The 26,239-nt window shown below is 43.2% G+C and overlaps 2 protein-coding genes and 1 long non-coding RNA gene across 3 annotated transcripts in view; 2 read left to right on the forward strand and 1 right to left on the reverse strand.

Annotated features, from left to right (window-relative positions):
- LOC5574529 (aminoacylase-1B) overlaps positions 1–2,974 on the forward strand; it is a 40,564-nt gene extending 37,590 nt beyond the window's left edge. The window contains exon 4 of the mRNA XM_001655132.2: positions 2,497–2,974. Coding sequence (XP_001655182.1) covers positions 2,497–2,931 — 435 coding nt within the window. The 3' untranslated portion in view covers positions 2,932–2,974. The remainder of the gene's footprint in view (positions 1–2,496) is intronic.
- LOC5574528 lies at positions 2,961–6,992 on the reverse strand. Its single transcript, XM_001655130.2, has 2 exons — positions 6,598–6,992; positions 2,961–3,335 (listed from the first exon to the last, which is right to left on the reverse strand). Exons 1-2 carry the CDS (start codon positions 6,796–6,798, stop codon positions 2,982–2,984), a joined length of 555 nt encoding a protein of 184 aa, XP_001655180.1. The 5' UTR covers positions 6,799–6,992; the 3' UTR covers positions 2,961–2,981.
- A 135-nt stretch (positions 6,993–7,127) lies between these two features.
- LOC110674723 lies at positions 7,128–7,704 on the forward strand. The gene is made up of 2 exons (XR_002499128.1): positions 7,128–7,381; positions 7,445–7,704. It is a non-coding gene; the product is annotated as an uncharacterized LOC110674723 (long non-coding RNA).
- Positions 7,705–26,239: the final 18,535 nt, after the last annotated feature.

A 26,239-nucleotide genomic window follows, 5' to 3' on the forward strand; every position in this document is an offset into this window, starting at 1 on the left:
TAGCTCTAGTATGCACTGTTAAAAAATTCCACAAATTTCTTTTTGGACAAAAGTTAACAATTTATACAGACCACAAGCCGCTTTTGGGAATTTTTGGCAAAAATGGCAAACATTCGCTTTGTGTTACAAGATTGCAAAGATATGTCATGGAAATGTCTATTTGTGAGTTCGACATTTGTTACAGGCCTTCTGCCAATATGGGAAATGCAGATTTCTGCTCAAGATTTCCTCTAGAGCAAGGTGTTCCCAAGAAACTGGATAGTGGTTGCATCAAGAGTATAAACTATTTTGGAGATTTTCCTTTGGATTATTCTTTGATTGCAAAAGAAACTAAAACAGATAATTTTCTTTCAAGAGTGGCAATTTGTATTGAAAATGGGTGGCCTAATAAAACAGACAATGATTTGCGAGCAATAAATATTTTCTTTGCGATTCGATCTAGAGGTAGTGGAAGGTTGTGTCATATACCAGGATCGAGTTTTCATACCCGTTCCTCTTAGGAATGATATTTTGAAGCTGCTTCATTCCAATCACAATGGGATTGTTAAAATGAAACAAACAGCTCGCCGATCTTTGTTTTGGTTCGATTTGAATAAACACATAGAATTATTTGTAAAACACTGCGAACCATGTATAAAAATGTCAGTGGTACCTAAACCGGTTTGTAGCACTTCATGGACTCCAACAAATCGGCCATTCAGTCGTATTCATGCTGATTTCTTTTTCTTTGAATCAAAAACATATTTTTTAGTTGTGGATAGTTATACAAAATGGCTTGAAGTGGATATAATGAGATATGGAACAGATGCAAACAAAGTTATTAAGAAGTTCACAGCTATTTTTGCTAGATTTGGACTACCAGACGTTCTAGTGACAGATGGAGGGCCACCATTCAATTCTAGTCATTTTGTTAAATTTATGGAACGTCAGGGTATACGGGTCATGAAAAGTCCTCCGTATAATCCTAGTAGCAACGGACAAGCAGAGAGAATGGTTAGATTAGTTAAAGATGTATTAAAGAAATTCCTTCTGGATCCTTTGATAAAATCACTTGATGATGATGATAGATTAACTTATTTTTTAGCGAACTATAGAAACACTTGTTCTTCGTCAGATGAAAGATTTCCAACGGAGAAACTTTTGAGCTACAGACCTAAGACTTTAGTTGACATTTTGAACCCCAGACATAGTTATAAAGATTTTCTGGTACGAAAAGATTTGTCCCCATCAAGTAAATAAAAAAATAAAGACATTTTAGCTTCAAATAAAGAGACAAAATATGACATCCCGTTGTCCGAAGATCCATTTCTCAATTTAGTGCTAGGGGATAGGGTTTGGTATAAAAATAATGACAAACATGCAATTGAGAAATGGGTCGAGGCAAAATACGTCAAAAGAGTATCACCTAATGTGTTTGAAATCTCTTTCGGCAGGCACAATTGCAATGCACATCGGAATCAACTAAAGATTGTGAGTCCGCGACAATCTAGGTCGACAATACGACTACCAATACAGCGACAGAAACGACGTAGGGAGTCTATTGACTCTGAGGATGACTTCTTAGGGTTTTCGGACGAGACGAACGCAGCTAGGAAGGATCTTGACAATACGAAACAAAAGCATGCAAGGACAAGCCCCATTAGAACGCGAAGTTTTTCGCGATCGAAAAGAAAGAAGGATGAAGAAGAAAATCGAAATAATTGAAAGCCCCAGTAGCAATGAATTGATATTGAGTCCTGGGATTTGTATTCAGAAATTACAACTTCTAGCATGCCAACAAGAAAAAAAAAAGATGTATTTCATTGTCAGACATTTGGCGCTCAAAGTTATAGGATATTAAGTTAAGAGCATGTTTGTTATGAATTCGAATAAGATTGGTTGTCATCAATTTATTATAAAGTAATTATGAATTAAGGTCAGTTCTTAAGGGGAAAGAATTGTTATATTCGGACAAATAGCCAAGACCATCTCAGAGAGAAAGGAATGTAAACGATTATTGAGAGATGAGAGATAAAACGATAAAATACGATGTACCGGTTATTACAATAAACGCAGGCCTCTGTCGGTCTCTTGTACTTTGAACGTTAAACCTAGTGGTTGTGTTTTATAAATTAGTGCTACGAGAAAACCCCAAAATTTGAACATTATAACCTACTAGATCAGATTTTCGTAATTTAAAAAAATCGAGGAGCATGAAATGACGTCTGCTTATTTATTATTATTCCTGTTTTCCTAACAACGGATCGGGTATCAATCTAGTATGCATTAAAAACATGTTCTATGTCTCGATCTCTCCCTATCTCAATGGTCCCTTCGATATCGAGATGTGGAGAGGCGACTTTATATCATGGTTAAAAAGTTGCAGCAAGCCAGAATCGAACCGAGGATCTGGTGATTGTCAAGCGCGAACGTATATAATGCGGATAATAACCATATTCCATTTGGAATTCCACAATATGTAACTTCATTTAAACCTCAATCCACACTCACTTACAGGGCGGCGTCCAAAGCAACGTGGTTCCACCGGAATTGATGGTGTGCTTCGACATCCGTCTGGCCGTCGACGTGAAGCATTTGGAGTTCGAGAACCAGCTGCTGGACTGGTGCCGCGAAGCTGGCGGCGGCATTGAGCTCGAGTACGACCAAAAGTGTCCCTTCGTCAAGCCCACCACCCTGGATGGATCGAACCGGTACTGGGTGGCTTTTAAGGATGCTCTGGATGAGCTGGGCCTGAAGGTAAAACCTCAGATCTTCCCCGGGGGTACCGATAGCCGGTATATCCGTGGCATCGGAATTCCGGCGATCGGCTTTTCGCCGATGAATAACACCCCTGTGCTGCTGCACGATCACGATGAGTTCCTTCAGGCCGATACCTATCTCAAGGGAATTGAGATCTACAAGAAAATCATTGCCAACGTTGCGAACGCCTAGGACTGGTGACATAAATGAATTTGTACGGATTACCTAATCATAAGATGGTTTTATTTCAACAATTTATCCATATAAGCTCCCTGGATCAGAGCCTTCTCTTCAATTTCGAACAGTTTCATCATATCGTTGGCAATCTTGGTTCCCTCGTCTATGCTCTGTTCCGGCCTCAGTACGACTTCGAATTCCAAAAAGTGCCCCAGCCCTTCCACATCGTCCAAGTGGACGCGAGTTTGTCCGTGCAGGAACAAGTGCCGATGCTTCTTGACCTCACCCTTGATGCCGATACTTTCGGCCAGAATGGTTTCCATCAGTTTCGGCTCGTCTAGGTCCATCTTGTGGTAGGTGGACAGTTTGGGTCCGCCCACATCCGGCCGGAAGTACTGAATGAGCTCGGACTTTTTGGTCTGAAAAGGGGAACATAAATACAGGGACTTAAATTTATATTCGTTTTCATATTGGTAAAAATCTATATCACCTATCGGGTTTAAAACACTTTTTCAATCCTTGCATCGCATTATTCGACAATCATAAACTCAGGGTGTTCACCGAAATAAGGTCTACCCAAGAAACATTTGCCTATTTTATAATCATTTATTAGGCAATTTTTCACAACTACATACTGAATAGTTGCTTTATTATATTACTTTGCAGCTGCTACGCACACATTGTTCAAGCAAATCTGGCGAAATTATTAAGCTTCTTATCATTTGGTGACTGTAATCATATATTGTAATGATGTTTATTCAGGTTTCACTTTGCTTAATAAGGATTGATGATTTAACAACGCTAGTTTAACAAACTACATTATTGCAGTTTAATTCAGCATCACGTTTAACAACATTTTAATTATTTCCAAGTGAAGCCTTTGTTCAGGCGTTGTTCACACACATTTGGAGAAGTTATAAAGCGTATCGTTGTATATTGACTTTATTCTACAACTTCAAATTCGCTTTATAAGCATTCATCTCAGCTTTTATTCAACAGCCACAAAATTGATTGAAAACAAATAAATGATTAAAAATAGCTAACCTGCATACATCAGATGCAGTGTATACCTTTACCATGAATTAATAACCACACTTTTAATAATTACCTGAATACTGGATTCAAACTCGAGACCTTCCCATCGTCAGCGGTATTACCTTGCCATCTGCGCCATCCTTGAATTCACATATCAGCCTTCCAGTGCACAATATAAACCTCTTGTAGCTGATTATTGATCATGCTTGAGCTTCTATTCAACAATAACTAATCAACACGTGCTATGCTGATCAACAACTGAATAAGCGCATTACATCTGCTGCTGTTCAGTACTGATGCGAGCTGAACTCAGTCGGCTATTTATAGCGCACAGTGAGAAAATTTATTTCAATGCCGGTCAAAAATAAAGTTTATTCACAAAGTAAAAACAGTCTGAAATGATTAATCGAATTTCATAATAAGTTTTAACTTGTTAAAACTTTAATTGAATTGTTCATGTAACTATACTAAATTCATTTATTAAATGTATAATATTTCTATTAGGTTAATATTTTAATTATGTGTCGTCCTTTTTCCATCTATTAAACATTATACAAATATAAAATATATTTCAATCAATAATCCTATGTCAGAAGACTGATTCAAAATATTTTCTAAACATAATTGAATATTGTATTGAGAAAGCATCAGTTATTATTGTATCCAACATGTTTTTATATATTAGTTAGTTAGTGGCGAATTCGCCAAGGGCGAAAAGCCACTCAAATAAAAATAAATAATAATAATATTAGTAAGTTGAACATTGCAATATATTAGGAAAACAACGCAATTTTTAGATATTTTGTCCATTTTTCACCATTATTCAACAATAATTAACTATGTATGTTTATTTGCGACACTTGACTGTAAGTTAGGTAATCACTTTCATGAAACTATTGTTGAATTATTATTTATACTTCGATTATCATTAAAAATGTTATGATTAGTAACTTTTTCCGATATCAATAACGTCGTAGATGATGATCACTATACATTTGGAAAATTTAAATTTTGATATTTTTAATCCAATGTGATTCGAACTTTACCCTCGTTGATCCATTACGTCGCTATTACGTCCATTACGTTAATCCATCCATCGCATACACGTCTTGGATTTGATTTGAAAAAACATTTGAAACATTTGAAAATAACATAAAAATACATAGTATGTTTAGCTTGAATAAGAGCATACTCATATACTGTTATTCACATTGTTTATAAGTTTTACTAATCATGCTGGTCAACATTTTAAGTATTAGACACTGAAACTTTTGTACGATTTGTTGTTAATCAAATGTTCAATATGCTACTAAAATGATATAGAAGCTATAGAAGCTTTTAATCAGTCAATTGTTAAACTTCTTATGTGTTGTAGAACAAAAGCTACTATATTTGCATTTTCGGAGGTTTATTCCGCTCTTATTCAAAACACAAACTGCAAGTGGAATAACAGCTTTTTTATAAGCGGAAATTAATTTTATTCAATTAATGATTCAGCTGAAAATTTGTTCAGCAATGGTTGCTGCTATGCAGCTTGTATTAAACACGTAAGTATCTTAAAAGCTACCAATTGTTTCTTGGGTATGGAGTCGTTATTTTTGATTATATTGATATTAAATATCTATGGCTTTGATCATTAAATGATATTATTATCTTATAGTTTTTTTTTACCGCAAGTCGGAAACAGTGCCCTGTACGAACATGAAATTGAGTCACTGTACATGCACCGATTCAGTAGTTTAAAGCCGGAAGTGTCCCGCGGCAGATTCCCGACTGGCAAAGACATGTAACCGCGCCAGTGGCTTGGTTCGGAGAATCCCCGCCCCCGTAGTCAAAGAATAGTTCCTCTCCGGGTGAGATATCGCGCCGGGCGAAAAGTCCAATTCTAGGCGGTGGTCCACCGATGTGAACGGAAACCGACAGGCAGTTCGGATCACAGCTGTGGTTCATGTAGCGTCCAACGTTTCCCTTGCTTTGCGGGTCGATAAACGTCTGCGTTCGGTTGGTTTGATCTGTGGACATTTCGTTCAGGCAGAGGACGTAGTTCTTCCTGCCTTGGGAGTCGTTTGAATGGTTTCGTCTTTCTGCTTCCTGTCTGGTGAGGATTTCTCCGGCGTATTCACAAACGAATGCTCCCTTGGGGATTTTGGCATTGGTAAACAGCCCCAGCTGTCCAGGAACTTTGCCACTGGTTCTAACGTCAAGCTGTTTTCGGGGACCGAATTGAACCAATCTATTGAGACATGTTCCTTGGCACCCACAAGCATCGAAGCATTCGAAGATTATATCTGAGTCGTGGAAAAGGACAAGTTCATTCCCTCTGGCGACATAGTTCCCTCCCAAGGCGCATCCATCTCTTTCGGAACAGGACGATTCCGGGGAACATTGGCAATGCGCGCCATAGCCGTATTCTAGGTCCCTCATGAGATCCTTGAAGGCATCGCTTGAGTCGTCTTCTTGAGGTTGATTTTCGATCAGATATTCTACATCGGAATCGATGTGCTGGTAATTATCTTCCGGCTCGATTGTCCTCCTTCCATCAACGATCTCCACCATCCCAGTCCCCCGATTGTACGGGTCTCTCACCCTCTTAACCCTAGACATGGATATGGCACGATTCCCGAGATTGACATACAATTCGCTTACCTCGAGATATCTCAACTTGAGCCGGCCCTTCTCTGCGTTGAAGAACACGTCGTGCTGCTTGATGATCTCGCCCTCGGAACCGGTCAGCTGTTTGGCAATGGCCACCTTTCGCTGGAATGCTTCCGGGCCGGCGATTTGGGCTTTGATTTCGATGTTGCGCGATGGAATGGTTGCTTCCAGTGGGTTTCCCTCGGAAAACATGGTAATAAAAGGTTTTATATTCCGGAACCACACCGGATTGGCGTGTAACTTTTACGCACTACAACGGACAACGGCCAACCGAACTGGGAAGGATTATCCTCAACTTAATCAGGGGGAACTTGGGGGTTTTCTTCACACTATGCGTAAACACGACAAGTCTTGTTCGTTTGAGTTGTTAAAATATAAGTTCGACAGCAGTGTTGCCAGTTTCTGCTGAATAATTTATGGGGTGCTGAATACACTCATAAATCTTTTCATACGAAGTAAATATATAATTTCGATATACATCAGGTAAGTGGGGGAATTTGCAGGGGGTGGAAAACTCGGCTCACTATGCCCGGCACATTATTCGGCACAGCACCGCACATCTGGGCACCCTTCCAATTATTTCTTTTTTTCTTCTTTTTCTGCACACGATTAGATTTGACAGCTGAAATTTTGTTGTTGGTTGTTCGGTTCAAGTTTGTTTGTTTTGAAGAAATTAATACTGCCGTCGAGAAAAAGATATTCAACGCAACTGGCTTCCTGTTTCCAAACATCTTCTATGTGCACAAACGGTTCAGATTTATTAGCACTTTATCAAGTAGGTTCCCTCCCCCTCAGAAGTATATGACGATGTATTATATAATTTCCATTCAATTCACAGACTATGAAACATCATCGAATTCCTATCGAAGATTCCGAACGAGCTTCCCGAATTGGTCAATCCCCTGCTCTACCATCTGTATATCGATAAATTGAAGAGACCGCCAAGGGGACCATGATTGACAAACAACGATCGCGTTCCTCCGCAAGCATGCCACTTCTCTGAAAAAGATTGGCCCTAGTAGGTCTCCGCTGATGATGAACCAAAAGATTGAAAGAGACAGACAGAGGGACAACAGGCATGCGGTATATCCATCGGAAGAGATGCTAAATATGGATCCGTGGTTGTATGTTGCGGCAGTATAGGCAAAGGAGCTGAGGAAGCTACGAAGGAGTCGTATAAAAACATCAAGCTGCTACTGTACAAAACCGTGTTTCGGCCCACGTTTACGTACGGTTTTCCTGCGTAGTCCAACTGTGCCCGAAGTCACCGGAAGAAAATTAAGGTGAAACAAAATCGCCTACTGAAGATAATGCTGAATCTACACTCGTCTCATCCCATCGATGAAGTTCATCAACTTGCCAAAATTGAGCTGGTAGACGATTGGTTCCTAAAGCTAAGTATGCTGTTTTGCTCAAGAAAAGTAAAGAAATTCCTTGACTGAAAGGGTCAAGAAATTTCCTACAGAGAGCCCCCTTTGAAGTGACATTTCTTCTCAACTGCGTACTGCGATCAGAAAAAAGTGATTTTCTTGACCATTTCTTGGAAGAAATTTTCCACGCATCGAGATAGGCGATTCCTTTTCTTGTCAGTAGCAAACCGGCCTTAAGACTGATGCCGAAATTTCGCCTTAGTTGCTTCGCCTCTGACAATCCCCTAATACAAGAAATTGGTCATCTAGAACTGTGATACTATATTATTAGGCTTTTTCTCTCTCTGTCCATTTCCTTCATGTAATTTTTAAGGTTTTTTTTTCTGTATATTTTTGCTTATTCGTCAATTTTTGTTGCTTGGCCTAATTGTTAATGTTTAAACATGTTCAATATCACTGCTGTAAGGTAATCCACATCTCAGTAATAGCCCTTAATACCATAAAATTGTATAAGTTAAGGATAAATATGAAATAAAAATAATAATAATAATAAAATATTCGATATATCATAGCTTTTTACCTACTTGATGTGAAATCAATGCCCTGTACGAATTTGGATTTAGGCCACTGTACCATCTTGTAAACTATCCCGCCCAGGATCTCGCATTTCTCGATCACTCCGTGTCTGGTAATATCCCGTATCCTTGCCAGGTCATCGATGCCGGTGGCATTGTAGATTAAGACGGCATTGAAGAGTTTGATCGAAGTTCATAAAACAGGGGCAGATTGGTTCTCAATATAATAGACCATTTCCGTGAAATTTTTTTATTGGCTTATGAGCTTCCTCTCAATTAGTTGAACATACTTTCCTAAGAAACCCATATGATCTAAAGCCTCTAACAATTGAAAAACAATGAAAAACTGGCGGCACGCTATTCGACCCCATGTTCTCCCAGATTTTTTGTGCAAGAGGATGTTCGCTTGACCCCTTCTTCCCCACGATCTTAACGTTGACGCTGTGGTGAATTTAGATCAGCTGACTGTCAGTTATGGTAGAAGACTTTTTTGTTTTTATTTTTTAGTTTATTTATCTTCGCCAAAATGTTTTGGCCCGTAGATTGCGTTTCTGGTGTGGAGTGGTGACGATTTCTGGACCCGGATGAGAAGGAATATCAGGATTACTACGGACTTCCAGAAGAACATCGCAACCAGCATCCAGAAAGTTTTTCAAACTAAGGTTGCAACGAAAGGTTAAACTGGTTTTGAGCGGCCCAAGATTCACCCGAGTTCAAGCAGCAGCTTGGCCAGATCTGGAAGTACACTCAGCTCCTTTTCACCGACACGAGTAACATGCCAAACGACCTGGTCAACTGCAAGAAAAGGTACCTGGAAATCCAACGGAATAGGCTGGTGGAATAGGGCCGCCTTCAAAGTATTCCAGAAGGTGCAGCAGAAGACGGTCCATCTGGAGAAGAATGCCGTGCGAGAGGCGGGAGCATACTTGCCTAACGAACAGCCCGAGACTGACATGGGATCCTCCAACAACTTATAACGCCAATGAGAATATATACTAAGGTGTGGAAGAAGAAGCAATGGCTATGTATTAGTACAGAGAAAAAATCGTAAACAAAAATAACTACGTCACTAATTTACACGGCTTCTTATGGGAACTCGCTCGCTTGTAGTAGTGAAACATTTTGCACCGTACACAGATGTCACGCACACTAAATGTCTTCTTCCTCACCTCGGTATATATTCTCATTGTTATAACGCGTCTATGTACGAAGATAACTTTGTGAGTAGACGCAGAAGCAGCTGTAAGAAAACCGTACCATATTCAACGGGACAGTCCTGTTTGTTGACCTTGACGGACTGTCCAATGTGAATAATCAAGTTGTCTGGTTTAAAAGCTCGTGAAATATTATGTATCCTTTATACCTATAGCAAACGGATTTTGGATAGTAATGTGATTAGGCCCATATGCTGAAATTTTTTGATGACCGATACTTTTTGATTCTATAGATATGTATATGTTTTTGAAAATGTAATTTATGACAAAATTGTCTCCTCTTGTCCATGTTGGATATTACTGAGATGTTATGGCGAATACAATATATTTATTTACTCAGCAGAACCTTGAGGTTTGTATGAGCCCGTATACTGCCCCTATTTACATAACATGTATATAGAAAATCCCATACAACATGGAACAATAATGTGAAACTGTCCTTTTTTAGTTTCCAACCAAGGGCATCACCATGTATTCAAATTCCAAAAACAAATTATTGTAAATTGCATTTGAAACTGGACTCCATGAGTACGGAATCTGTTGCGGTATGATGAAACGAAGTAAGTTTCCATTTACTCTCAAGTAAAAATGCGGGAATACTTCGGAACGGATTGGTGTCTACGCCGCACTTTTTCGCCATCTCAAACCGAATAAGTGCGGCGTAGTCACTAGATTGATCCGACATAATCCCGTACTTTTATTCGCAATCTAGCACTTCTAACCGCAATGAGCTATTTAATTTCGCGAAAAAACCTCTAGCTGTTTTATTATTATTTTTTAAGATTGATGGTCTGAATATTAAAAAGGTTTTCTTAGTATTGTTGGAGAGTATGGAAACCTAAGTAAGTTCTTTAAGGCATAGTTTATGCGATTAAAAAGAATCTTAAATTTTCATTAGGAAGGATTTTGCAACCTGATTGGGGGCTGTATATACATATTATTTTATTCAGCGGCCCACACCACCATCTGGACATAATCTGTTAGACTGAGGAACATTGCTTTAGCAGTTTTCATATGACATTAGAAAAAAAAAAACATATCAGTAGATAAATTAAAAACACATTAGCAACATCCATTTCCCCGTAATGCATATTAGAGTATTTTTTTACATGAGATATGGAATATCAAGTAATGGACAGTTGCCTGTATTTGAAATTCTCTCATAAACGTACCTATCCTATTGATTATGTTCCCTTACACCCTATCCATACCCGTCTCTAGAAGTGCTTGTACTGCTATCAAATACTAATTTCATATGTTATTTTTTTTTCGAAAGCCGTACCGATTTTCAAACTTAGTAGATTTTTATGGTTCACTTTGCTTTCAAGAATAAAAAAAAAACTTATAAACTTTTTCAAAATATTACAGTTTAATTGTTAATATAGAACTCTTTTAAAAAATGCTGTTATATATTTTTTTTAATAAATATCATTTAGTGTATATGTATCTAGTTGTTTTAAGAACACATTCAGGAGAATGATTTTTAGGTTCTATCAAATTTATTAAGATGAATGATTGATGTGGAATGCAGTGGCATTATAGTTTGATTTTAGGAGGACAATTATTAAGATGGTTCTTAATTTATTGAAAACATAAAAAGATCAAAAAAGTTTCAAATGATTCGTTTTTATTTCATTATAATCATTTTGTTCCTAAATCATATTATTTTAAATCTTGTGATGATTGGAAAACCCACTCTGTGACTGTGCCCTATTTATTACATTTGTTTTTTGTTATTTTGTAAAATTTTATGGATAATGTGTTTTGATACACGGCGTAGTCCACTTTCCTTGTGTAATGGCTTCCTAAGGTACCAAGTGGAGTAAGTGGGTTGGGGGAATTGTAGATTTGAAATCACAAAGATTTGTTAAAATTAATAAGGTCGTGCATGGTAAGGAGCTACATGCTACTTTTATAATTCACTTTGGCATGGAGACTATTTCTTGGTCGAATTTTCTGAAACTGTACAATCACAAGCGCTCTAATCATGTGTCCAACTATGAGCTCAGTAGCATGATTGGTAGCGACTGAGTAATTGTAATTGCTCAATCCACACCCTGGCAGACAATTATCCGCCCATCTAGACACGGGCTGGGTGAGGACCTACCAAGCCTCCCCCGTTAACATGTCCTATACCGTTTAGCACACCGGGATCTTCCACAAGCAGGCGCCGGAATTAAAGCGGTCCCACAAGCTTCAGATACATTAAATAGATATAGTCCCTCTGGCACTAAACCGAATGGCGCCCTCCGCTTCACCACTAGTACTGCTTCCCCACACGCCAAGCACAATATCGAAAGTAGCGCGTTGTATAGCAAATACAGTACACCACCTCCGACACTATGCCAAATGTACAGGAAAAACAACACCAGTAAGAAAGCGGAAGGCGCACCACTCGGTTCAGTGCCAGAAGGACTATAAGTATAACGAAGAAGAAATGAAAAGATAGTAGAGTTGGTTCGGTTATTTGATTGCTGAAACGAAAAAACAGAAAAAACAGAAACAAAGTGTTAACATTAAAACGGGGTTTTATAATTGATAAATGTATCGATAGTTTCTCATCTGTTACGTTTCCTTATCGTAGCGCTGTCGATTTTTTCCATCTCCAGGGTGTTCGTCTCCGCTCGAGCAATGAGGACCATGATGAAATGAGAATATAAAAATGTGAGCATTAGTGTTGATCTAGTAATAGATTAATTTAAACTGCTTTTCATGTGCTAAGTAACTTGTAAACTCCTACTCAATTATGTTTTGTTGGCCTACACGTTTTATTTAGACACAATTTTTATTTAGAAAACTATTTGGATCCGAGATTTTAGGTGCAGATTGAGCATGTTTGATAAAACAAGCATCCTGTTTTCAGTTAAAGAATGTTCAAGAAGTTGATGATTCTGTTATTTATACTGGCTACATACAAGAATTTGTTGGGCAGAGGTGGACAAACCACAACGCAGAACAGGGTCACCGAAGCGGAACGCGGAACCAGGATTTCGGTAGGAAAGAAACAACTACAACTTGACTACTGTACGCAACGAGAAAGCTTTAATAAACATGTCTGAACGGATCGAACATCACATTACGGATGAATGGCAAACTTTCCATTCTCCCTTTCTTCCTTGCTATTTGGCGCGCTCGCCGCCTGCCCTACTGGCGCATGCGTCGCAGCCTCACTCATACAGCTACATGTCCAGTGCTGCCGCTTTGCATACGAGGCACAATCATTGCATACTCCAACACTCCTCCTCAATGTTGTCCTCGTACTCGTCCGCATCCTGTCTGCCTTCCTTGCCGGGTTGATCTCCTCCTGCTTCAAGCAACGTAATCAAACAACCGGCCAGGTCGTACTCCACGATTACTCCTCCTGGATCGCCGAACTTCCCTCCAGTTATCAGCATCCGAATCCGAGCTTCCACTGTTGGTCTCCGCCACATGCAGCGGCTCCACTTCCTCGCTTGAAGTGTCCGCATCGAAGTATTCTTCTTCATCATCATCGGCTCTATTTGGCTTCATCTCCGAATACCAGCTCACCACACCGACTGGTGAACTTCTTCCCTTCGTTGTCTTCTTCTCGCCAATTATCGGCCACTGGCCCTCCACTTTCTTCTCAACTTTCGCCAACTTCAGCCGATACAACGATCCTGACTTTTCTCCTATAACAACTTTCTTACCGGATGCGTCACAAATATCGCAACCATCCTTCTTGAATTTCACCGAAAAATATTTTGCCGTCAATCTGTCCACTGACACGAGTCCACTCGCCAACGACGGAACATATAACACGTCGGTAAGCTTTATTTCCACCTGGCTTCCGTTTCCGTCTACACCGTGCACAACACCTTCGCCACAACCAGCGGCGGTAACCACTTTACCGTTCGCTAACACTACACTCGGGCCTTTTCTTTCTTTCAGCGATTTGAAAAAGTTTCTGTCGCTCGTCATGTGCCGACTCGCTCTACTGTCAATGTACCAGCACTTTTGCTGATCTACTCCCGCCATGAAGCACACACTGGCACCACCATTTTCGTCTTTCGCTTGCTTCGCATTTTGCTTCACACGCACTCTGTCGTTCGGCGTCTTCTTCTCTTCGCACTCACTTTCTAGCTCCTGCTTCGCTAGCAAAAACGAACGACAGTTGCGACGCAAATGACCGGGCTTGTCGCAAAAGAAGCATCTTCTCACCGGTGCTCTATTGCCGAGTCCACCCACGCTTTGCACTACCGCACTTTTCAACGCTTTCGTTTCACATTGCATTTCACTTATTTCGCCGGATCGCTCTCTCCGACGCTCGAACTCATCGATCAGCTTCGACTTCACAAGCTGCATCGTGATGTCCACATCCGCACGACTCTCCAACGCCGTGACCAAACCACCGTATGAATCCGGCAAGCTGCGTAGGATCATCGCAATCCGCAGTGACTCCTCCAGCTGTTGGCCTGCATTCGTCAAACGATCGAACAAATCGTCAAGCACAACCAGATGACTCTCAAGGTCACCTTCTTCTGCGAGATTCAACGAGCACAATCTCTTCAACAAAGACACACGCGACGTTACCGTGTTCTTCTCGTGATAACTACGCAACTGATCCCAATAAGCTTTTGCACTGTTTGCTTCCTTCACCAGTGCAAACTGGTTATCATCAATACACAATCCGATAGTGGCACGAGCTTTCCGGTCGTCCTTCGTCCACTGATCGGTCACTACAGCCGGCCTCGCATCACCGATCACATACCACAGCTCCTCCCTGGTCAGGAGCATCTCCATCCGGAACTTCCATATTTGCCAGTTCTGATTATTCAGTCTAGCAAACGCAAACTTGTTCACATCCGCCATTTTATCCACGCAAAATCACCACCACGGAGAAACAACGCACACACACTCACACACGGCGTGATCACTTTCGCTCTCCCGGAACCTTTTTCCTACGCAATCCGGAACCTTCCCTTCGGCACTGCTGGGCCCAATAACCTGTTGGGCAGAGGTGGACAAACCACAACGCAGAACAGGGTCACCGAAGCGGAACGCGGAACCAGGATTTCGGTAGGAAAGAAACAACTACAACTTGACTACTGTACGCAACGAGAAAGCTTTAATAAACATGTCTGAACGGATCGAACATCACATTACGGATGAATGGCAAACTTTCCATTCTCCCTTTCTTCCTTGCTATTTGGCGCGCTCGCCGCCTGCCCTACTGGCGCATGCGTCGCAGCCTCACTCATACAGCTACATGTCCAGTGCTGCCGCTTTGCATACGAGGCACAATCATTGCATACTCCAACAGAATTCACTATTGATGTAATATATGGATATTGGAAGTTCCAACGCGCGATTATAATACTTCAGTTTTCGTGCTGTTGTATTGGTGTAAGTAGTGGGAAACCAATCAGTTTGGTGATTCTTAAAAGACCGGCGCAACACAAAACGAAACCAAGAAGGACAACTTTACCGAGGGCTCCGGACGAGAGAAAGGAAAACACGTTTGTACTCGTAGGTAGTCAAACTCGAAGTGAAGTATTTATTGTCAAAAGCGGAAATACAGAAACGCATAGAAATGAAGTGTTGCCAGAAGGGCTGTATAAAGTAAGTTTCGGATGGACCAGGAGAAATTAAACGGATTAAACGCGATTAACTTGTAGATAAACTGATACACATATTTATTCATTCGAGTTTTGTTTTGATAATAATAAAAACATGGCGGATAGTCAAATAAAGTCCAGGGTAGTATTCAGGCGATAAATAGTGAGGTGGTTGCCATTTCAACACCCCTGCTCAACCACAACATCTTCCGAGTCCTATCATTGATCGCAACTGTTTAAAGGTTGCTGGAGGAAGACCTTTCGTCATGATATCTGCCTGTTGTTCTGCCGATCTCACAAACTTAATCTGCAGCACTCCTTGTTGAATCAAATCTTTCAGGAAATGATGTTTAGTGTCGACGTGTTTCAGTCGACCATGATCACGACAGTCCTCCGCAATTTTAATCGTCGATTGATTGTCCTCATTAATAACTATCGGCTCTGTAGTTTTATGCCCCAAATCTTGAAGCACACGTAACATCCATAAAACATGACACGCCGCCGTACACAATGCCGACAGCTCTGCTTCGGTTGACGATAGTGACACCGTCTGCTGTTTCCGCGTTATCCAGCTTACAGTGCAGCCATACACTTTGAAAATACAGCCAGTTACAGACCGACGATCAATCACATCATTGGCCCAATCAGCATCTGAATAAACCTCCAACATTACAGATCGATCATCGTCCTTGAACATGAGCCCAACATCCAGTGTGTCCTTGACGTAGCGAAGCATTCGCTTAAGGTGCACCCAATGCTCCTCGTTTGGGCATACCTGATGCTGACTAAAATAATTGACCGCTGCGGATAAATCTGGCCTTGTCGTCAGTGAAGCATACATTAAACAGCCAACAAGCTCGCGGTATGGCTTCGATGTTCTCTGGTTCTCCAATCCCTTCAATAATCGCAGACGATTTTCCATTGGAGTGGAAATTGGCTTGCTTTCAGTCATTTCGAAACGTTGCAGCATACTTTCGAAATAACTTCGTTGATGAATTCGCATGAGTTTCCTGGACGAATCTCGTTCAATGGTCATTCCAAGGAACTGTTTCACCTCTCCAATGTCTTTCATTTCAAATTCCTCGCAGAAACTACGCTTTACGATTTCCAAAGCCTTGAAAGATGAACTGGCCAGCAAGATGTCATCAACGTACAGCACGACGATGAGCTTATTTCTTCCCTCGCCTCGCACGTACAGACATTGGTCGTTCTCACTGCGCACGAATCCTAATTTCACGATGAAACGATGGAATCGTTCGTTCCACGCTCGAGACGCTTGCTTCAAGCCATACAACGACCGATTCAGGCGACAAACCAGGCCGTTCCCCTGCTCAAATCCTGCTGGTTGAGCCATGTAAATTTCCTCGTTGAGCTGGCCATTTAAAAACGCAGTTTTAACGTCCATTTGATGTAAATGCATACGTTCTCGATTTGCCACAGCCAGAACAGTTCGAAGGGTGTCCAGTTTCGCCACTGGAGAATACGTTTCTGTGTAGTCGAACCCCTTCTTCTGGCTGAAGCCCCTGGCTACCAGTCTGGCTTTGTACCTGTTCTCTGCTTCGCAACTACCACGCTTTACTCGAAACACCCATTTACAGGTAATCGCAGTCCGACCCTTTGGAAGAGGGGTCAGTGTCCAGGTATCGTTGCGCTTCAACGAGTCCATCTCTTCTTCAATCGCCTTCTTCCAGAAACTCCAGTCCTCACGCTGTTTCAGCTCATCGATTGTGTTTGGAATATTATCGATGTAATTCAGAGCGCTCAAAGCATATCCGGCATACTCGGTTTCAAAATCCTTATGCCAATCCGGGGGTCTCCGATCGCGCCTAGGACGACCACTTTCTGGTTCCGTTTCTGCTGAACTTCTACCGCTAGCTTTTTCTTCGTTGAAAACTTCTCGTGCTTCATAATTTTCCGATGGTTCGCCTTCCAGATCTGCATGCAACTCTTCGACTCTCCGAGGCACGTACAACAATCCATCAAAACGATTTGCCTTATCGACAACATTCGATGACACTTCAGTCTCAACAAAATCCACATCACGAGCGACGATAATCTTCCTGCTCCTCGAATCCCAGACACGATAACCATTTGGAGAATACCCTAGGAATACTCCTTGCCACGACTTGGCATCTAATTTCTTTCGAAGCTCCTTCGGAACGTGCACATACACGCGACATCCGAAAGCTCTCAATTTCGAAACATCTGGTTTTCGTGACTCCCACATTTCGAACGGAGTTTTGTGTGAACTCAGTGCATTGGTCGGGCTCCTATTGACCAAATATGCAGCCGTCTGAATGGCTTGCTCCCAGAAAATCTTATCGACCCCTGAATCCTGCAGCATAGCCCTTGCTCTTTCAACTAGCGTCCTGTTCATGCGCTCGCTCACCCCATTTTGCTCAGGAGTATATGGCACAGTGAACTCTTGCACGATCCCTTTCGAATTACAGAACTGCTTGAAACGTTTCCCACGGTACTCACCGCCGTTATCGCATCTCAATCTGGATATTCTCCTTTCGAATTTAGCCGTAACGAACGCCTCATATTGCTCGAAACAACTCAGCACTTCGTCTTTGGAGTCCATCAAGTACACCGCCGTAAAATGGCTCCAATCGTCGATGAACGTTGCAAAGTATTTCGATCCATACAGGCCGACCGGCGTGATGGGACCACACACGTCGGAGTGAATAAGCTCCAACACACGTGACGAACGTTTTTCACCACTAGACAAAAACGGTTTCTTCGTCTGTTTCGCTTCGACACATGGTCCACACACAATCATTTCTTCTTTCTTCTTCGGATTCAGCTTCAAACCTATTACCGATCCGCTTCGAGCCAGTGCTTCCAGATTCGTTTCACTTATGTGGCCAAAACGACGGTGCCACAACTCGTAGTCCTTCCGAATACGACCACATGACATCAACGATGATCCGTGATCGTCGTTCTCCAACGAGTGAAAGTCCAATTCATAAAGTTTGTTCCGGCGCGTACCAGTGGCTACTAGTTCGGAACCACTGTAAATCATCGCTTTACCGGCCTCGAACACAACCCGCATGCCAGCCTTTTCAACCTTCACGACCGAAAACAGATTGCATCGGAGCTGCGGCACATATAACACATTGTTCACAGTGCAATCGATTGATTTTCCGTTTACCAACGACGTCACTTTCACCGTACCGCACTGTTTTGCTTCAATCGATTCACCGTCCTTGGCTACTGCGATTTCGATTGGATTTTTCAACGGATGAAGTTCGGTAAACAAATCCCGATCACGCACAAGGTGGTCAGATGCGCCAGAGTCAATGAACCACTTCGCTTTCCCTGGCTTTAGATCGCCACTGACCCCAACAAAACTAACACCATTTCGATCATCAGATGCAGCTACATTTGCTTTAAAATTCTGCTGGCTTTAAAAGCCCCTGGCTACCAGTCTGGCTTTGTACCTGTTCTCTGCTTCGCAACTACCACGCTTTACTCGAAACACCCATTTACAGGTAATCGCAGTCCGACCCTTTGGAAGAGGGGTCAGTGTCCAGGTATCGTTGCGCTTCAACGAGTCCATCTCTTCTTCAATCGCCTTCTTCCAGAAACTCCAGTCCTCACGCTGTTTCAGCTCATCGATTGTGTTTGGAATATTATCGATGTAATTCAGAGCGCTCAAAGCATATCCGGCATACTCGGTTTCAAAATCCTTATGCCAATCCGGGGGTCTCCGATCGCGCCTAGGACGACCACTTTCTGGTTCCGTTTCTGCTGAACTTCTACCGCTAGCTTTTTCTTCGTTGAAAACTTCTCGTGCTTCATAATTTTCCGATGGTTCGCCTTCCAGATCTGCATGCAACTCTTCGACTCTCCGAGGCACGTACAACAATCCATCAAAACGATTTGCCTTATCGACAACATTCGATGACACTTCAGTCTCAACAAAATCCACATCACGAGCGACGATAATCTTCCTGCTCCTCGAATCCCAGACACGATAACCATTTGGAGAATACCCTAGGAATACTCCTTGCCACGACTTGGCATCTAATTTCTTTCGAAGCTCCTTCGGAACGTGCACATACACGCGACATCCGAAAGCTCTCAATTTCGAAACATCTGGTTTTCGTGACTCCCACATTTCGAACGGAGTTTTGTGTGAACTCAGTGCATTGGTCGGGCTCCTATTGACCAAATATGCAGCCGTCTGAATGGCTTGCTCCCAGAAAATCTTATCGACCCCTGAATCCTGCAGCATAGCCCTTGCTCTTTCAACTAGCGTCCTGTTCATGCGCTCGCTCACCCCATTTTGCTCAGGAGTATATGGCACAGTGAACTCTTGCACGATCCCTTTCGAATTACAGAACTGCTTGAAACGTTTCCCACGGTACTCACCGCCGTTATCGCATCTCAATCTGGATATTCTCCTTTCGAATTTAGCCGTAACGAACGCCTCATATTGCTCGAAACAACTCAGCACTTCGTCTTTGGAGTCCATCAAGTACACCGCCGTAAAATGGCTCCAATCGTCGATGAACGTTGCAAAGTATTTCGATCCATACAGGCCGACCGGCGTGATGGGACCACACACGTCGGAGTGAATAAGCTCCAACACACGTGACGAACGTTTTTCACCACTAGACAAAAACGGTTTCTTCGTCTGTTTCGCTTCGACACATGGTCCACACACAATCATTTCTTCTTTCTTCTTCGGATTCAGCTTCAAACCTATTACCGATCCGCTTCGAGCCAGTGCTTCCAGATTCGTTTCACTTATGTGGCCAAAACGACGGTGCCACAACTCGTAGTCCTTCCGAATACGACCACATGACATCAACGATGATCCGTGATCGTCGTTCTCCAACGAGTGAAAGTCCAATTCATAAAGTTTGTTCCGGCGCGTACCAGTGGCTACTAGTTCGGAACCACTGTAAATCATCGCTTTACCGGCCTCGAACACAACCCGCATGCCAGCCTTTTCAACCTTCACGACCGAAAACAGATTGCATCGGAGCTGCGGCACATATAACACATTGTTCACAGTGCAATCGATTGATTTTCCGTTTACCAACGACGTCACTTTCACCGTACCGCACTGTTTTGCTTCAATCGATTCACCGTCCTTGGCTACTGCGATTTCGATTGGATTTTTCAACGGATGAAGTTCGGTAAACAAATCCCGATCACGCACAAGGTGGTCAGATGCGCCAGAGTCAATGAACCACTTCGCTTTCCCTGGCTTTAGATCGCCACTGACCCCAACAAAACTAACACCATTTCGATCATCAGATGCAGCTACATTTGCTTTAAAATTCTGCTGGCTTTTCTGACCCAAACTTTTCTTCTTCTTCTTTTCCGGACAATCGATCATTTTATGGCCCTCTTTCTTGCAATAAAAACACCGTAATTTCCTCGATTGAAACGATCCGGATTTCGTTCCACTGAACGCTGCTGTATCGTTTTTATCAGTGCATAAATCGATACCAGCTCCCTTCTGCTTTATCTCCTCGTCTAGCAGCCGACATTTGACGAATTCCATCGTCAGGTTCTGCTCCGGCATAGTTTCGAGGGCGGTAACTACGGTGGAAAAATTCGGTCCCAGCGTCAATAGCAAGTGGCAGACCACGTCCAAATCGTCCATTTCTGCACCGGTGCCACGATATTCCCGCACCAGTTTGTCGAATCGCAAAAAATGTTCTTGGAGTTGATTCCCATCGAACCGCATACTCAGCATTTGCCGCTTTATATGCATCCGGCTGGCGATGCTTTTCCTCTCGAACACTCTCTTCAGGGCATCCCAAACTTGTTTAGGCGAACGTTTGTCCTGAACGTATTCCAACTGCGTATCATGGATTCTGGAGATTAACAGCGATTTGCATCTTCGTTCCTGTTTCTCCCGCAGTACACGCTTGTTCACTTTCTGCCTTTTCACATCAGCACTATCCGTTTGTAGTTCTTGGATCTCCTCGATATCCGCCAGTTCCCGTTCGATGCAGTCAAGCAAATCGTGCTCTTCCAACAACACCGTCATACGGAACTTCCAGGCGGAATAATTGCACCCGTCGAACAACGCGATATGATACCGATCATTTTGACTTTCCTCGGCCATCGCGACACTTTTCTCGGATCCCGGCACTTTCAAAGCGACCTGGGCCCATAACCTAAAGTAAGTTTCGGATGGACCAGGAGAAATTAAACGGATTAAACGCGATTAACTTGTAGATAAACTGATACACATATTTATTCATTCGAGTTTTGTTTTGATAATAATAAAAACATGGCGGATAGTCAAATAAAGTCCAGGGTAGTATTCAGGCGATAAATAGTGAGGTGGTTGCCATTTCAACACTGTATGCATGGTGTAGTCGGTTGCGTTATTGAACACGGTTAACACCCCCCTTCAAGCCGATACACCTAGCAATTCACGTAATTTTTCAAATTGTACTCTAGTAAGACCTTTGGTCATAATGTCCGCCATTTGTTCTTCTGATGCTACATATTTCAAACGAACTGTTCTTCTCTGCACTTCATCTTGTACGAAACGGTAGCGCACGTCGATGTGCTTCAAGCGTTTCGTCATCTTGTCGTCTTCCGCCACGGTGATACAAGCTTGATTATCTTCGTGGATAACCGTAGGACCATCAACGTCTTGCTGGAAGTCCTTTAGCAGCATCCTCAACCAGATCGCCTCCTTTACCGCGCCGCTCAAAGAGATGAATTCGGCCTCAGCAGACGAAAGGGCCACTGTCTTCTGCTTTTGCGCTGTCCAAGATACGGTCGACTTGTAAACCTGGAACACGAATCCGGATTGGGATTTACGATCCCCTGTGTCGCCGGCCCAGTCCGAGTCGGCATATCCTTCTACCAATGCACTGCCTTCGATGCGTCTGAAGACCAGTTTGTAATCGAGGGTTCCTTTTATGTACCGCAGTATACGCTTTGCATGGTTCCAATGCTCGTCACTGGCGCAGCTTTGAAAGGCACTGTAGTAGTTGACAGCTGCTGAGATATCGGGGCGTGACGTAACTGCTACATAACTCAGGCAGCCGATGAGTTCACGGTAGGGCTTGGTAGTGCACTTGCTTTGGTTGGTACATTTCTCCAGCTTCAAGTTAGCCTCCAATGGTGTCTGTTTCGGTTTACAATCGGCCATACCAAATCGGTCCAAAAGTCGCTGCAGGTATCGCCTCTGATCGATCTCCATGATGCCTTCATCCTGTCGCCGCACGATTGTCAATCCCAGAAACGTACGCACCTCCCCAATATCGGTCATTTCGAATTCGGCCTTCAACTTTCCCTTTAGCTTGGCGATTACGTTCAGTGAATGACAAGCGATAAGTATGTCGTCCACATAAATAATTAGGAATACCGATTGGCCAGCGATTGTTGCAATATACAGACAGTTGTCGATCTCGCTGCGCCGGAATCCAAAGGTCGTAATGAATTCATGGAATCGGGAATTCCAGGCTCGAGAGGCCTGTTTAAGCCCGTATAAAGACTTCTGTAACTTCGCTACCAGGCCGCCAGAATCGAATTCTTTCGGTAAGCGCATGTAGAGTTCTTGATCCAAGTGGCCATTTAAGAACGCAGTCTTTACATCAAGTTGATGCAGATGCATTCGCTCTTGATTTGCAATGGCCAGTAACACCCGCAGAGTTGTCAACCCAGCCACAGGGGAATAGGTGCTGTCATAATCAAATCCCTTGCGCTGGGAAAACCCTCGCGCAACTAATCGCGCTTTATAGCGATCGATTCCTCCTACATCGTTATGCTTGATCTTAAAGATCCATTTACTATCGATAAGATTCTTACCTGGTGGTAGCGAAGTCAGAATCCACGTCTTATTTTTGATTAGGGAGGCCATCTCGTCCGCGATGGCAGCTTGCCATTCCGGCCAATCGATCCGCTTGCGGAGCTCTTCCACAGAACTGGGGATATCCTCGACGAAGTTTTCGGCACACAACGCGGTTTCGGCTAATTCATAGCAGTCGAACCACGCCGGCTGTCGCCGAACTCGATCACTCCTCCTCACATCCGCTGGTTGTTGGTTTTCCTGTTCCGAATCCGAATCTTCTTCCAAACCAGCCGCATCCACTGGTTCCACCGTATTCCGGTTCACCAAATCGTCACAAACAAGTTCAACCACTTTAGGAACACTTTTCTTCTCTTCCAATTTCTTGTCACAGTACAGGGAGTCCTCATCAAACACTATGTCCCTTCCGACCACGATCTTCTTCTTCTCGGCATCCCAAAGGCGATAGCCATTCACAGTATATCCCACATGGTATAACTTTTTGCACTTCGGATCTAACTTTGCTCTTCGCTCTTTCGGAATGTGGAGATACGCTGTGCTTCCGAAAATCCTCAGCTTTGATACGTCCGGCTTGCGACCATTCCAGAGCTCGAACGGCGTTTTGTTTTCGACCACAGCTGACGTTGGGCAGCGGTTCGTTATGTACGTGGCGGTGTAGGTTGCTTCACCCCACATTTCTTTCCCAAAACCACTCTCCACCAGAAGCGCCCTGGCCCGTTCCATCAGCGTACGATTTAGGCGCTCCGCCACGCCATTCTGTTGCGGCGTGTACGGCACTGTCAGTTGCATTTCGATTCCTTTTTCCCGGCAAAACGCACGCATCTCTTCGTTAACGTATTCGCCGCCATTGTCCGTTCGGAGCTTCGCGATCTGCGTACCGAAATGCGACGTCACTAGCGCTTCGTATTCGCGAAAACGATCGATCACTTCATCTTTTGTTGCCATTAAGTAAATAACGGAAAAATGCGAGAAATCGTCTGTAAATGAGACAAAGAACCGTTTTCCGTTCCACGTATGAGGCGTAATCGGTCCACAAACGTCACTGTGGATCAGTTCTAAAACCCGCGACGAACGCCGTTCATCCACCGATCCAAACGGTAGCCTCTCGATTTTTCCGGACAAGCACGGTTCACACACCACCGCGTCCGCGTCGAATTTTGTCAGCGTCAATCCATTCACCATGTCGAAGCGCACTAGTTCGCGAAGGCTGTCGCAGCCTACGTGGCCGTATCGTTGATGCCATAACACAGCATTTCGCGACACTTTTCCCGTCACTAGAGCCGATCCCATTTCACTACGCTTACAGAAGATGTTTAACTCATACAGCTTGCCTTGCAACTGTCCATCAGCCACCACAGTGTCGTTTCGCAGAATCTCAGCCTTTTCACCATCAAAACACACTCGCAGTCCCGACTTTGCAATTCGTTTCACTGAAAATAAGTTGCAGCTCAGGCGGGGCAAGTACAAAACGTTCTTTGCCTCGCACTTTTTCACCATCTCGCCCACCACCGCGTACATCGTGACGTCACCACAATACTCGGCAGACACTTTCTGTCCATTCGCGACGACGATTTCGACCGGCGGGTCGAGCTTTCGCATCGATGAAAAGTATTTCGCATCACACAGCATGTGTTCGGTCGCGCCGGAGTCAAGAAACCAACCAACACGCACAAACTCATCGTTTTCGGCTGTCAGAAAAGCAATTTCGGGTTTGTCCTCTTCTTTTCCCACGTTCGCTTTTTGACTGTTCACATCTCTCTTCGCGTTCGGGTTGTTTTGGTGATTCGCTTTCGGCTGTACGTTCGCGCGATCGAGCTGACGACACTCGGCCTTTCGGTGGCCCACTTTCCCGCACTGGTAGCATTTCATTCTTTTCTTCTGTCCATGTTTGCTCGCCATCGCCACGCCGCTCTCACTACCACAAGCATCGTCCACTGCACACACATTTCTTCGCTTCATGTCGACATCTAACAGGCGCTTTTTCACAAAATCCATGGTGATGTCTCCCGGGAGCGTCTCGATGGCTGTGACGACGGAGTCAAATGACGCTGGCAGCGTTACCAGCAAATGGCATACCGCGTCCGCCTCCTCCACCGTAGCCCCGCTTCCCTTTAGTTCGCGAATTAACTTATCGAAGCGCAGCAAATGGTCCGCCATGCTCGTGCCTGCTCCCTCGACATATTTCAATGTCAGGAGCTGTTTGCGTAGAAATAATTGTCCGGCGACCCCGCGTCGTTCGAAGACGCTTCTCAACTTGTCCCAAATCAGTTTCGGCGTAGGGCAATCTTTTATTAGTTCTAACTGATTGTCACTGATTGCCTGAACAATTATTGACTTGCACTTCTTCTCTTTCACTCTCCACTCGGCGATCTTCCTTTCTTTTTCGGCACGCACCACCGCCGTATCGCTTGCCTCAACGCGAAACTCGTCGATTTCCGCCACTTCCCGCTGGAGACATTCGAGCAAATCGTGCATGTCCAAAACCGTCTCCAAGCGGAATTTCCAATTGTGGAAACCACTTCCGTCGAACGCGATAATCTTCGTCTTGTCATCCATTGCTGGGCCCGTAACCTAAAAGACCGGCGCAACACAAAACGAAACCAAGAAGGACAACTTTACCGAGGGCTCCGGACGAGAGAAAGGAAAACACGTTTGTACTCGTAGGTAGTCAAACTCGAAGTGAAGTATTTATTGTCAAAAGCGGAAATACAGAAACGCATAGAAATGAAGTGTTGCCAGAAGGGCTGTATGCATGGTGTAGTCGGTTGCGTTATTGAACACGGTTAACAATTCTAACGGTAACAAATAGCAAGACGAAAGGAAAGTTGATAATCTATCATCATTATGATTTCAGTCCTAATTTCATGATCCGTTTAATAAATTCCGCGTATGATTCGGCAATTTTAACAATTTATACATGTGTATTCGAAGAAAACAGACTAAGAGCATTTATTACCTGTTGCAAGGTTCCTAAGTGATCAGATATTTATCATTTTCTACAGCCTAATTTAATAATACCTACATTGGGTTGTAACAAAAATTTGATCTTGGGATGTTGATTTGCCTCCTAATCATAGTTTCGACAATAGTCACATGCTTACTA

Source organism: Aedes aegypti, chromosome 1 (assembly GCF_002204515.2).
Source record: "Aedes aegypti strain LVP_AGWG chromosome 1, AaegL5.0 Primary Assembly, whole genome shotgun sequence".
Lineage (NCBI taxonomy): Eukaryota > Metazoa > Arthropoda > Insecta > Diptera > Culicidae > Aedes > Aedes aegypti.